Source organism: Phycodurus eques, chromosome 3 (genome assembly GCF_024500275.1).
Source record: "Phycodurus eques isolate BA_2022a chromosome 3, UOR_Pequ_1.1, whole genome shotgun sequence".
NCBI classification, from domain to species: Eukaryota; Metazoa; Chordata; class Actinopteri; order Syngnathiformes; family Syngnathidae; genus Phycodurus; species Phycodurus eques.
Window position 1 is genome coordinate 10,046,788 of NC_084527.1, and position 15,085 is coordinate 10,061,872.

Consider the following 15,085-nt stretch of genomic DNA (forward strand, 5'->3'; position numbering starts at 1 on the left):
GCTGAAGGAAAGAAGAGTGGAATGTAAAATACAGAAGCACCAGGAATAATCTGAGCGGTGCATTTGGGGTGATCTTTCATTTGTAAAGTGCATTCACCTTCAACATAGAACCACACAGCTGTTTCTTGGATTCAGGGGACACTTCATTAGGCACACCTGCACAATCTACTGAGATCCAATACAAGAGCCGGAACAGATTTGCAGCGATTCGATTATATATTAGATTATAACGCATATGATAAAGTGCACTGTTTCATACTGTGTGCGGTTTTTATAATATTTTGCCATCTCCTGGTGTTTAGTTAGGGAAGCAAAACATTAGAAACACCTCACAGTATGACCTACAACCACAATAATAAACATGCTGTTAAACTGAGCGTTATTATCTTTGTAAAGATTGAATTTTTTTTTTAATGTAGATCTTGCAGATGTGATCTCATTAGATGGTGACGATGTTGTGGAAAGGGAATGTAGGTGACACATTAAAAAATTTCCCAGATAATAAAACAACTAGATCAGGGGTGGGGAAATCATACAACATTTATGTGAAAAAAACGGGCTGGAACAACTGAACATCCATCCATCCATCCATTGTCAACACCGCTTATCCTGGTTAGGGTCGCGGGGCGCTGGAGCCTATCCCAGCTGACTTCGGGCGAAAGGCGGACTACACCCTGAACTGGTCGCCAGTCAGTCGCAGGGCACATATAGACACGGACAACCATTCGCACTCACATTCACACCGTCACTGAGTGGGAACTGATCCCACGCTGCCCGCACCAAAGTCAGGCGAGTGCACCACTACACCATCAGTGACACAACTGAACATGTCTTTATTATTATATAAAATGGCCATATGTTTCTCAAATCATTTTGAGGGCATTTTTATTCAAGGTTTGAATAGATATTTAAAATTGCAAGGCAGCCCAGATCAAGATTCCCCAACCCTGAACTCGAGCATGTTTAATACGATTGAGATGAACCATTTGTAGGGCAATGTGAACTCCAGAAACATTTGTAGTACATTACAAGAGCTTTATTTTATTTCAGTAAATTTTTCTAAATTTTTAATTATTTGCATTTTTCTCATACTAATATCAGTAAAATTCTTTCATTGTACTTAATATATTATTAGTCTTAATTATGTATATATTTTATATATATATTTTTGGGTGTAATGATCATTCGTTTTCATTGCTTATTATTCTCATACTATATATGAGTAGATTATTATTTTATACTTAATATATTATGTCCATCATATTTTTTATGATGTAATTATATTTCTTTAATTGTATACTAATTCCTATACTATAGTAAATATATTGCATCGTTTTAAGTTGTATTTTATTGTATTAATTATTTAAAATATTTAAATTATTAAGATAATAAAATCTGTTTTTAAAATTTTTATTCATTTTAAGAATGAAAATAACTATTTTTTGAAATTGTTAAGATACTGTAATCGAATATAAGTTTGGAATATAAAATTGTAGTTTCATTTAATTTAAAGTTTCATTAAATGTTTTCAATGATAATTACCTTATTATCAATAATAATTAATGAACAAATTTGTGGATTGGCTGCCTCTCAGTATTTCTTAATTGAAACATTATTTATTACTTTATTAATAGTATATTTTGTCACTGTCACATGGATACCTATGTCCAAATTTAGTCAATTTAATAATAAAAAATAAAATAAAAAATACGACAGAGTCTCCTGCATATTCATGGTTTGGCATTTGCAAATTTACATATTCAAACATATATATTTTTTTTCCAGCCTTACTTGACAACTTTAACAATTCAATGTATAATGACTAATAATAATAATCATAATAATAATAATATAATGAAATATAATGGTTTGGGATTTGCAAGGATTCCACCCAATGGCGACATTTTATTTATTAACCTACTGTATTTGACTTGACCAAATGTGATTCCTTGCCCTATAAAGGGTGCATTAAATTCAAACAATCCTGGATTAGTTAGTGTGCAAAACTTGTAACACTGTCGTTCAAGTTAGATCGTTAAAACGTAACACCGTCTCTGTCCGTAATTGATCAAATACAGTATGTCCTTGCTACAGTGCTTTGTTCTCTTCAAAGGCAGTCTTCTTCTTCACAGTCTTGTAGAATCGATTAGGTGAACAAAACAATCAAAAAAGCTGTTGACCTGACTGGGGGGAAGATGTGAGGATGTATGAGTGGAGGATGTAGAAAGAAGGGCGGTGGAGGGACGTGTGGGTGGCCGTACATAATCTCCACATCAGAAGGCGCCTCCGTGTTGGCCGTATCGGGGGCGGTTGCCAGGCAACAGCATCCCTCGCCAAGAGTCTTTCTCTGGGTGCTCAGCCAGCCCGAGGCGCTGTCGTGCTGTTGCCGCAGCAGCCGACCGCCGATCCCCTCGTCCAGGCGGCCGCACGGTCACCGGCACCGGCGCGGCCGAGACGGGAAGCGGGTTTGTCGGGTTACACCAGTTCGTCCAGCAGGGTACCGATGCTGTGTTGCTGCTCGGGGGGGCTGGCGATAGGCTTGTTGCACATGGGGCAGACACAGCGTACCTCTAGCCACTTGACAAGACACCTGCACACACAAACACACATAATGTCAGCAAACACACCAGTGGTGGGCTGTGCATTGGGCACATAAAAAAATTTACAGTCAAAGAAATACATCATATTCACCAGAGATGCTGATGAATACATGTATTAATGCATGCAGATCACGACATGTGTTTTGCTATTCAAATTTTACTGTAACAAGTTTTTCTCTGCCTGACCGATCAGAGGATAGAGAAATGCTGACGTCATCGGGGGCCAGCTCGAAATTTGAAATCTGATCGGTTAAAGAAAGTCCCAATTGCTAATATAAATGAAGTCACATGGGCCCGCACTATTGATTCTGAAGGTCCTGGGCAGGATAGATGCACATGGCAACACATAGAGGCGAAAATCTGATTGGGCAAAACATTTAGCATCAAATACACCAGGGGTGTCAAACTAATTTTTTATGGTTTACCTCAGAGGGTCGTTATGACTGTGAACCTACATATAAATGTTATTATATATTATTACATATACACAAATAGTTTGTTCAACTATTATTTCAGTTTATTTTGAAACAGGGATAGGAAACAAAAAAATGCTTGCAATAGGCCGACATTACTAAAAATGAAGACAATTTGCAATGATAAATGAGAAATGCTTTGAAATAAAGAGAATAGACTGTTAGGAAAGTAATACTATTTCATGGAACAAATGTTGGAATTTATAATGCTGGCCGTGATTCGAATGTGTCATTTTGTATCATTGTCAAAACTCACTGGACACTTCATTAGGTACACCTCCACAATCCAATGAGATCCAATACTAGATCTAGATCTAATATTCTGCCTTTACAATGATAATACAGTACAAAGCAAAGGTCATGGCTATGCATGGTTGAAGAGAAAATGACGGTTTCGTTAACCCAAAGACATTTTATTTAATTCAGTTCAATCAATTTAGGTATTCCTGCATAATCATATGACAAATAAAATGCTCCATTGTTTTGACACTGTCTGAGGTTTAGTCATTTAACAACATGCAGTGATAGTTTGCATTACAGTGGTGTATAATTTTTCAACTATATTGACTCTTGTGTAGGTCCACAAAGTAACCAAAGTATTAGAAACGGCTCTCTTTTTAGTAAGCTGCAGTCCACTGCAAACTACATCAGAAATGCGTCGTTGTTGGACACCCACATTGTTCCCCGCCACTACGTTATGTGGGAAGTTGGTAATGCTTTTGTTAACGGAAATAAATAAATTAAATCAAAACAAATTTAATCATTTTCTAAATATACTCGCCAACTAATCGCGAGACATTTTTTATGAATGTGGGAGAAACCTCAGCTCTGTGCGGTGCCATGTTGCCTTAATAATTTCAATAGATTGTAGATTTTTCAGATTTTAATTATTGAATTGAATTGAAAACATACTGAAAATGTTTATTTGTATTTTATTTAATTAAGGACAAGATTTTTTTTCGTTACAGTACTGAAATCTCAGTTACTGTTGTAAATACACACCAAAAAGTATCCTGGTGTGATACATGCAGTACGAAAACATATTGCAGAATTGTATACACAGATCCTTTATTGGGTTTCCTTAGATTGTTCACGCGTGTCTAATGTTTCAGAAATCTTTCCGAAAAGCTAAAAGTGATGTCATCATTACTTTGAGCCGTGGAAACCTCCCCGAACAACAGACACAATGGGAGTCGACGGCAGCACTATTATTAGCCATTAGAAGCGGATGTTGCCAAAATCCTAAAGGAGCACAACTGAGGCTCTTTGATTAGCTTTTTTTTTTTTTTATATTTTTTTGCATAAAAACGGAGGTGAATAAATATTAGTTTGATGTGTCATTTCTGGCGAATGACGAAAAAAAATGTGATATAAGAAAGAAAAGGAAAAAAACGACAACCTGTCTTCGTGTACTCACTTTCGATGGAAAGCGTGTTGGCATGGCAACACTCCCAGCTCGTCTTTCATTTTGAAGTCCTCCAGACACACGGCGCAAGTCTGCTGTGTAAATGACAGACAGCACAGTCAGCACCCTTTTCTACATTCACGCCCTTTTGTTTTGCCACTCAAGGGCGAACCATTTACGTTACATTGCATTCTTACCCCGTGCACGTTCAGTCTCTTTGAATCTCCTTTTAAAACCACCTGTAGGGTCACACAAACACAGACAAACACACACATTATACACGTCTAAATGACAGTAAATGTAAATACTATAAGAGGCTGTGTTGAGTCTACCTCTCTGTATCCGAACCGCTCACTCTGGGCCTGGTGTCGAAGTTTGCTATGGGAGAAACAACAACACATTGTATTGAATATTCTTGAGTCATTTGTATTTAAATGTGTAAGAAATGCAGTTCAGCAGTGTAAAAAAACACTTTCTCTTAGTGGATAATTGATAAAGCTACGAAAATAATAAAGAATTAAGTCTGCAACCAGCGATGAACGAGCCTTCGCCATCCCATATTCCATTGTGAATTTGTCAAAATGATCATCAATCTTTGACGCCATGGCGCATAGAGAAAGCTAAAAAGCTTGGCAATTTAGCATCGCCCATCTGTCTAGGATACCTGCTTCCAACTGGGACTCATTTCTGTGAATTCCCGAGTCGAAGTAGTTCAAAGCACAAGCTCTGGAACTCATCCAAAATGGCTGCTTCAAACCAAAATGGACAAATTCCTGAGCAGTTTTGGGCACGGATCATTGAGACTTTTTAAAGTGTCCTGTTATGACAGACATCCAGTTTTGTGTCACTCAGTAAAATTAGTGTCAGGGGAAGATTTTTTTTTTTTTTTAAACCTTTTTTTTCCCCCAGGGAATCCTTGAAATGATTATCAAACTTTAACCCACATTAGATGGCATAAGCAAAAAAAACTAAATTTAGCATTGCCCATCTGTCTAGGATACCTGCTTATGATTGCAGCTCATTTGAGCAAATTCTATGTTAGGAGTTCATACGTCCTTAAGTACAAGTGCTGCAATTGTCCCAAAAAACGCTGTTTCAAACCATAATGGCCCAGTTCCATTTCGATTACTGACCCTGAGAATGTTATGATAGACATGCTCAACCAATTTAACATTGATTGGTAAAACTAATATGTTTTTTTTCCCCCTCTTTCTGACAAAACATACATGTACATGTGCAACAGGATAGAGGCGCTTTTTGGGAGGGTTGAGGCCTTAAAAAAGGTCATTCATCAGAACAACAATAGACAGATTCCAAAAGGGTGTTGTTGCCACTTTCAGCTTGACCAATCAGAGGTCACCACAAGGAGACACTCACATGCTTTGTTTGGCACAGTTTTCATGTCGAATGCCTTCCCTGAAGTAACTCACACATTTTTTCATCCGAGCTTGGGACTGGCTGTTGTTTTTGTATGGAGCATCGGTCGGGAATTGAACTCGCGCAATCTGTACGAACGACAACAGCAAATAGGCCCACCGCACTACACTACCAATGCAAGCAGATTCCAAGAGAAGTCCTAATAATAAAATTTTCCATTAAAATGAATGAAAAAATCTGTTACAATGGTCATTGTCCGAGTGTCCGTTGTATTCACTATACCGTATCAATCATTAACTAAGTGTACACGCATCCATTATTCAAGCTATTATAATGACACAACAATTAGTGTAAGTTTTCCCTCCCATTGAATGCACGCGCTGCCCATAAAAGCAAAAATGAAGCGATGCTTATCATTGTGCAGGCTGTGTCAGTTATTTTTATATCACTAAACATAGACAGAATGACACGAGTGTCTGGGATAGTCAGACCTCGTGCTTCCTAATACATACACACAAAACCAAAGACAAAAATCCCATTTCGAAGGGAAATAACAATTACTGGTTGTTTTCGTCATTGGGCTTATTGTTCGCACTGATTGCTGTGAGCGAACCTCCATTCGGAACAATGTGAGGATGCAGCTTTCACGTGTGTGCGGGGTTCCCATACCGAGAGAACCATGAGAAGTGGGTGAAAGCATGAAAGGGGGCATGAAGGCACATTTCTTCAGCTATTGTGTGCAAGAATTGAAATTGAAAATGTCCTTATTCACCAGTTCTGTATAAAACACGTGTTCGAGTAAGGTATGAAATACAAACCAAAGGCATTTCTTGGATATTAATATTTGTCTGGGAAACTTTGTACTGTAATAGGATACTCGATGCAAATGCCACCATCAATATTCATTTCATTCTCAACAAGTATAACGTTCGTATGGAAACACCCAGAGAGAGAGAGAGAGAGAGAGAGAGAGAGAGATCCCTTTATTGCAAGCCTACAGAGTGACGAAAGTGAATAAAAAACGATTTTACCTAGGCTAGTTAGCATGATGTTGGCTAGCAAAGTTCGTGTATCAGCATCTATGCATTACCGTATTTACACAACCATAAGGCGCATTAAAAGTCTTACATTTTCTCCAAAATGGACGGGGTGCCTCATAATGCAGCGCACCTTATGTGTGCACCGAGTTCCAAAATCTGTAAATGTTGTTGTGTGACTTTAATGAGCGCTCAGCTCGACTGACTGGGAGCATTTCCTGCCGACACGCTGCTTATATAGAGGAAGGCGGACGTGACTGAGGACTCCTCTGTCACGCGCACGTAAAGGGTGCGCGTGACAGAGGAGGCAAAAGACACGCCACCAGTAGGTATATAGTTCCGGTATGTGCGTCGGTTTGGCTAAGGACCCCTGAAAATGGCACCTACGAAGAGACACGCTCACGAAGCACAGTTTCAACTGCAAGCTATTAGTTTCGCGGAGGAACATGGGAATCGAGCAGCTGCAGCTGCGAGAGAATTCAAGATCCGCGAATCCATGGTTTGCAAGTGGCGGAAGCAGGAAAACGACCTTTGCCAACACAAGAAGACGAAGCTGAGTTTCCGTGGAAAAAAAGAAAGACAAAACGCGGAAACAAGGCGAGGTGGCCCGAGTTGGAAGACCAACACGAGGAAGCAGGAAAACGAGCTTCGCCAAGTCAAGAACACCAAGCTGAGTTTCCGCGGAAAAAAAGGAAAAACAAAACGCGGAAACAAAGTGAGGTGGCCCGAGTTGGAAGACCATCTCGAGCAATGGATTAATGAGCAAAGAACAGCCGGGAGAAGCGTCTCTACAGTCACCATTCGACTGGGTGGTAACTCGGAGCTTTCCATCATTCCGGGAGGCTTGACGAAGGAACTCCAACCGCTGGACATCCGTGTAAATAGGCCGTTCAAAGTGAAGTTGTGACCGGCGTGGGAGCCATGGATGACAGATGGCGAACACAGCTTTACTAAGACTAGGAGGCAACACCGGGTGAGTTACGCCACAATTTGTGAATGTATTGTGTCTGCTTGCACTGTTGTTCGAGCTTTCGTAAAAGCCGGCATCATTTCTGAGGAGCCGCACGGCAACGAGACTGACTCTGACAATGATGAGAGGGAAGCTGCGTGTTTGATGGAGAACTTGCCCAGCTGTTCATTTCGGATACACAAGATGAGGACTTGGATGGATTTGTGAATGAGGATTGATCAAAAAAATAACGTGAGTACATTGTTAAATACTTCAATAAAGTACAACCGAACTCAGTTTTGCTCCCACTGTCTTTTCATAAAAATAATTCTCACTCTTACTTTTTGAATTAAACTACTTCAATAAATTCATTCATTTCTTGCTTTGTGTTAAAGCTATTTTTGTGCAAAGCAAACTTTGCAAAAAGGTTCAAATAGGGAATTACCTTATCTCTGTGACTCATTTCTTTTGCACCTAGTTGCCCTTAAAATATGTCCCCTTCTATGTAAAGTGATATTCTTGGCATACAAGAGCCCACCCTCGACACTTCTATGCGCTCGGACTGAGATGATCCTGTGCTTTTATGTAAATAGACATTCTAACATGCAAGAAAACATAAAGACTTCTTTTTTTGCGCCCAGCTCTCCCACCACAAACCATGCAGGACAAGTTGGGTTGGGAAGGAGCCTGTCGGAGGGATAACGGGAAAGCTGCCCCCTTACCCGACAAAGCGTGGCATTCATCACTTCGCATTCATCAGATGAATCGGTGGCTCTATAAATGAAGCTTTCGGTCGCCCTCCTTGCCTGCTCCGCCATCAGCATGTTAATGTGCTCACAGGAAGTGACTCACCGCTGATGACTCATGTTGAAATGATCAGACAAGGTTTTTCAGGGGCTTGGGGGGCTAACTGACAAACAATTGAGGGGTCTCTGTGATTTTTAAATAGCTTTACTTGTAACAAGTGTGGCTGATGTTGAAGCACGGGTACAGTATTCCCTTTTTGTCCTACATCCATCCATAAACGGCGGTATTAAATAATAGTGTCCAAGAAAATAGTGTTCATTTACTTAACTGCAATGACGAGCCTTTATTTGACCGTCTATCGATCAATCAATCTCTATTCTTCCACCGAGTTAATATGAAAATTGAGGTTGAAAATATAATTTGAAAATATAATTTGACTAGTTGATGATTCGACTTTACTACTCGAAGTCGACAAATCGCGACTCAAATTTAGTTTTTTTCTAAGCGGAAAATGTCTTTACGCGAAACCTAGTTATCTAGCTAGGTAGCTAGCTAGATAACTAGCTAGCTACCTAGCTATCTTCCTAGCTATCTACAGTATGTTTATGTTTCTTGTTTTTTGGCCTTACATGACAGTAATTTCGTGTCTGTGTGTGTGTACTCCCAACGCTTTGTTTATTTTCTGTATTTTCCTCAATTCCGTCAACGCTGCACAGAGTGACATTTCTGCGGGAGGGTTCCTGTTGCCTCACTTCCGGTCCCTTCCTGTGACCCTCTTCCTCCCCCCCCCCCCAGTCTTCCATCCCACACTGAGCTAACAATGCTGCAAAATGTTCAACCCAGTGTCCTCACCTGATGAAGTAACAGCAAAAGATGAGGCTGAGGATGAAGACAAAGATGCCCGTGCCGAAGATGACCATGTAGATGTTGAGCGGCAGGTCGTGGAATGTGATGGGCGGCATGGCGCACGACTTGTTGGAATAATTCAGAGCCAGACCACAGAAGCAGCCTACATGAGGACAGAGAGGACACTTAACAGAGTGTAAACTGAATTTCCCTCCAGGGATCATCATTTGTCATAATTAGCATCATCAATTAAAATGAAACACATCAAAATGTAAACATGTCAAAAGGATGGAAACAGGAAAGTTGACACCATGTTGTTGTGAATGGAACACAAAGGGAAAAAGAGCAGGAGTAATTTTGTTAGTCCTAAGTGGACACCTCTGGCGGAACATTCATGGAGTTAGATTTTCGGTGATTTAAAGTGCCATTTAAACATGGCATATAAATTTTTATCTACTCTGCAATAAATCTTCAAGGAGAGAACACGTTATTCTCACAACTAATTAAATAAAGTAACTTTCAAGTTACGCTACACCCCTCACCACACTCCCACAGACTGAACAAGGACCTATTGTTTTCAAGTCTTGAGCTCCACCGCAAACAGCTGGTGATTCAATTACAAGTGCCCTTCCTTGTCTCATCACACTTTGTTTTGATGCTCGACTCCTGCGCGCTCTTTGTGGTATCGTCAATGTTACAGGAAGAGTGCAGCACGCTGTTTACGTCTGAGCGACAAAGCGAGGCATTCACAGCTGGCCTTGTGTAACAAGAGTGATATGTTTGTTACATCCAGGCCTGTGGAACATGTCAACAATAATCACTTATTTCCTGATAGAGGCATAAAGGGCAGAATCACACCTGCTGTTAGGAAAGACTCAAAAACTCAATATGCGACAGCGGGGTTTTGTCCTTATAATTGAAATGCATCGATGGATGAGGACATGCATGTATCGGCGAATGATTGGCCCGATCAATACATGCGTGCATGGATGAATGCACAAATGGTTTGTTGGAATAGAAAATTATTAAAAAGGTAAGCTCAGAAGGAAACGTTGAGTTAAAAAAGATTGAATGGAATCAGAGGTAATGGTGAAGTGCATAACTGTAGCATCTGCAGTTATCACAGAAATGTATGGAGAACAAGGTTGGCCCGAGAAGGAAAGTTTATCCTGGGAACATGTTTTGAAACACAGAGATAAGAGGAAGACAGCAATAAATGTTGGCTACAGACTGGATTGATGCAGATCTGGATGGTTGAATGGATACCAAGATAAATTGCAAAGACTGGAATGAACAACGATGGAACAAGGTAGGATGAACGGATGAATGAACAGCTGGAGAGTGACCTTTTACCAATCTCATTCCTCCACTCGAGTTATTGTTTTCTCTGGGCTCACTTTTCAAATCGATCTTCGTCTCGTTTCCCCTCCTCCCCCTCTCTCACACACACACACACACACACACAAAACATTCCATATGACATTTGACTCCCACCTCCCTGGCCGAATTTGAAGCCCCGAATCGATCGATAGCGGACGCCTCTGCACTCCACTCTCTCATAACGGGCTATTAATCAGCACTCATCAGCGACCCGCCGGTCAAGTTCCGCCCGGAGAAACGACTTCATTACACGCATCTGCACATGCAAATAAATACTGTAAGTTAACGCTAATACACAAGAGGGCGTATGAGCTGACGACACCTGCGAGACTACTGCGCACACACTCGGCAAATCTGGGTCAAGTGTACTTCACGTTCAAGGCTAATCTACCATTGTCTACACGCATGAGTGCATGCATCTTCTCCCTCTACCTTTGTGTGAATAGGGAGCTATGTGTGTTCTATTTTGCAGAGGTTGCAAAAGTACTCACATTCTGTACTTAAGCAGAAATACATATATACTTGTATTTTTAAAAAAAAAAGGCTGCTAAAAGTAGAAGTATGGATTACACGCTTGTTCAATGTACAGGCTCTGAAATGTACCACAGTACAGAAGTTAAAAGTATAAATGTTTTTTACTGTCAGTTATATACAATACCCATTTTGATAACCTGGCAAAAAAGAAAAATGCACATAAAATAGTTTCCCCAAATGTACATAAGTGGTTATACTGAGAAGAAGAAAAAAAAATCAAGTTAGATTTTTGTTTTTTAACCAAGAGCTATTGGCTCAGGATTTTTATGCTATCAAAACATGTTTACATAACTCTGCTAATGTCGTTAACCGATTAACAAAAATTCCTGTTTTAGCTCATGAGCACCTGAAAAAAACTTACACCTTTGTCGTGTTTTTTTTTTTTTCCCAGATTAAATGGAGAATTTTTGAATGCTAACAACTGCTTTGTTTTTAGGCTAGCACAAAACACAATGGATTTTTCATTACTCATTCTTGGAACCAACAACATCAACAAATTATCCTAAATAAGGCCTTGAATAGAAAATATCTTGCTTCACCGAATCAGTTGCCATCGTTGTTAATGCTCCCTAGTTCACGTTCTTCCATGTAAGGTTGCAAAAGGGGTGGAAATTTTTCGGTAAATTTCCATGGGAAGTTAAGCTGGGGAATTTGGGAAACATTTTAAATTGGAAACATTCCATTGAAATTATGAGAATGTATGGGAATTAACTGGAAATGAAGGGTAATTTAATGGTAAGATACTGTATTCAAGCATAAATATAAATATCAATATTTTTCGTCATAGGTAGACATCACGTGTATCCTCAGTGCCTTGCCATGTCTCTATATTATTAATCAGTAGCTGCTTGTGTGTATGATCGCATGGGTGCATTTGCATTTATATGTGGGGAAGGGAGGGGGGGGTGTATATTTGTTTTACTATTTTAATTGTCTGTTTTTATCTCTGTAAAGTACTTTGTGTTGCATTTTAATATATGAAAAGTGCTACATAGATAAACCTGATTTGATTTGACAGCTCAGTAAACTAGATAGCGTTCCTTGCCCACGAACGAGGTCATTACAATACTTTAAATGCTCAATTTTTTGACTGCACTCCACTCAAGCGATGGTGTATCCGAAGCTGGCTCATATAGCAAAAATTTTAGCACGTAACACAAAACAAAAAATTGACCAATCGATGACTTCTAAGTACAAAAACTCTCAAATTGGGGAAATCTTCAGTCACCAATTTCAATTATGTAAAAGCATGGTTTATTCACGTTTATTCCCATATATACACAGAAATTCCCATTGAAAGCTTCCAAATTTGAAAATGCATGGAAATGTTGCGATCCTACCTTCATGTTTCTGCTGTTTTTTTCTGTCTTATAAGACCCCAAGGTCTCAATCAATGACAAACTCAACCGTGGTTTATTTCACCTCTCAATTTAAGTTTATTTTTTTCTTCTTCATTTTATGTTGTCATCGTCAAAGGTTGGAAAACATAAGGAGCCTACATGTGACAAAGCAAGGAGTAGAATGTACAGATAGATATCTGTTTTCAAATGTATGGCGTTACAATGAAAAGTCATCAAATGCCTGTAAATTCTACTTAAGCTTTTTTTGTTGTGCTAGTTGGAGCCCTGCAGAACCGCTGACCTATATATGAACACAACCGAGGGCGTTGCTATAGCGATAACAGCAGCAAATGCACCGAAAAGAAACGTTCCAAAATCCACTTTTGCCTGCTCGACATATTACGTCGGGAAAGCCCCTGTGTGATTCCGTATCTCCTCTAATAGCTGCTGGTAAGTTTGTGTCCTATTTACACATGAAACTGCTGCTGTGTGCACCAAAGACAGCATCAAATATTCAACAGTTCACATGAGGAGGAGGAGGAGGAGGATCATTGAAGCCTGCTTCTGCTGCGCTGCTTCAAGAAATTAGGTTGAGCCCAAATCATGGCGACGTGACATTGTGTCGTCACAAACATGGTACTATCATCGAGAGCGGGCATCAGAAACATGGGTGGCAGTAAAGCACCAGATGCTCCAGGTGTTGAGACATGTATCTATAAACATGTCTAATAATCCCCATAAAAGATATTCCCTTATACTCTTATCTCAGCATCATCACAGTGCTAGCTTTTGTCATTCCCTCTTCAATATATTTTATATGTAATGCAGAGTACTGATTATGTTTGTGAGTTAAATGAGCATGAATGAATCTGTCCAGTTTGTCCTCATTAGGGTCAAAGGGTGAGCTGAAGCCTATCACAGCTGACTTTGGAGCAAGAGGAAGGGTACGCCCTGAAATTTGTTGCCAGCCAATTGCAGGGCTCATATACTTGTACACAAACAACCATTCACACCTATGGACAATTTAGTCTTCAGCGAACCTAACATGTATGTTTTTGGAATGTAGAAAACCCACACAAGTATGGGCAGGTTTGAGCCCACAACCTCAGAAATATGAGGCAGACACGCCAACCACTATTCCACCATGCTGCCGTGGAGTTTTAGATTAATCTAACTTCTTGTTACATTAGAATACAATGTGTTATAATGAAAGCAAAGCAAAGGCTACTGTTGCATGCAGGAACAAATGTGTCTCACAATCACCACGGTGCTGTTTTTGGGGGAGTGATTCATAACAGTAGTGCAGTTGCCCTGGTATAAAAGTGCCCCCACAATTTCTTTTTTCATTTATTTGTTTGTTTGTTTTTTTGCATTATCTAAAACCACCACTGATCATAGATCGATAAGAAAAAAAAAAAAACCACACTGCAGAATGCCATTCTTTTGCCACTCTGCACTGGTTCGCCTCCAATTCAGTTGGGCAGCACAAAGGGAAGAATTGTTCTTGTTCAAACAGCAGCAAGCCTGCACAGCCTCCAATGAAGCAAACTGCTTTGTATGCTTTTGTTATGAATCATCACCATTTAACTGCAAGCACGCTGCCAATCTTGTTATTGCTTGCCATACACACATAATCTGCATGTTTTATTATAATTTTCCCTTTTTAAGTAGATGAGTTATGCTTACCGTTGCACCACTGAGAGGAGTGCATCAATGCATCGGGGGGTGGGAGGGAGTCTCTGGGTTGTTTTTTTTTTTTTTTTTTTTGAAGATTTGGACTGCTGTCTCAAACAAGCGGATGGCGGACATAAACAAAGTGGCCGGCAGTCAAGATGAGGTCACCGAACAAAGCCACGAGCATAGCAGACGAAGACAAGCGCGCACGATTCAAGTTGCATCGTCCACTGTCCACTGCTTCATCCACGCGTAACCATCCCGCAAGGAGGGAGAGGGGGGGGGGGCGAGTTTGTGGTCCCGGTTGCTGTTATTTATCACGCAGAGGCTTCGCACACGCGGAGAGAACAGCTGCATCTGTGGGAGAGACAAAGTGGAACAGTACACTGGCTCGATTTTTTTTTTTTTTTTTTTTTTTACATACAGCTCTCGCCCGCCCTCCTCCCTCCCACGAGGACGACAGTGACGTGCGTGGGGACTGACGTGCGTGCGTGTAGTCTGCACTCTTTTGAGTTGTGTTTCCCGACATCCGTGGTCGTCCTCTGACCTCTTCTTCATTCGTCAAGAGAGGACACTCAACTCTTCCAAAGCCGTACCGCCTCCCTATGAGGTCCACAGGCCCAGATGGACCCCATTTTAAAAGAAATAACTTTAAAAAAAATAATATATATATACACATAAAATAAATAACTTGAGTAATAAAATAAGTACATATATTTAATA

General features: G+C 40.1%; 1 protein-coding gene across 2 annotated transcripts; it reads right to left on the reverse strand.

The window, feature by feature from the left end:
* Positions 1-1,895: 1,895 nt before the first annotated feature.
* rnf122 (ring finger protein 122) lies at positions 1,896-14,915 on the reverse strand. Of its 2 annotated transcripts, XM_061671955.1 has the most exons (7): positions 14,846-14,915; positions 14,375-14,719; positions 9,441-9,597; positions 4,811-4,856; positions 4,676-4,717; positions 4,491-4,573; positions 1,896-2,590 (listed from the first exon to the last, which is right to left on the reverse strand). In XM_061671955.1, exons 2-7 carry the CDS (start codon positions 14,397-14,399, stop codon positions 2,476-2,478), a joined length of 468 nt encoding a protein of 155 aa, XP_061527939.1. In that variant the 5' UTR covers positions 14,400-14,719; positions 14,846-14,915; the 3' UTR covers positions 1,896-2,475. The 2 variants fall into 2 exon arrangements, with proteins under 2 accessions (XP_061527939.1, XP_061527940.1); XM_061671956.1 differs by lacking the exon at positions 14,846-14,915 and having other exon boundaries at positions 4,491-4,570; positions 14,375-14,747.
* Positions 14,916-15,085: the final 170 nt, after the last annotated feature.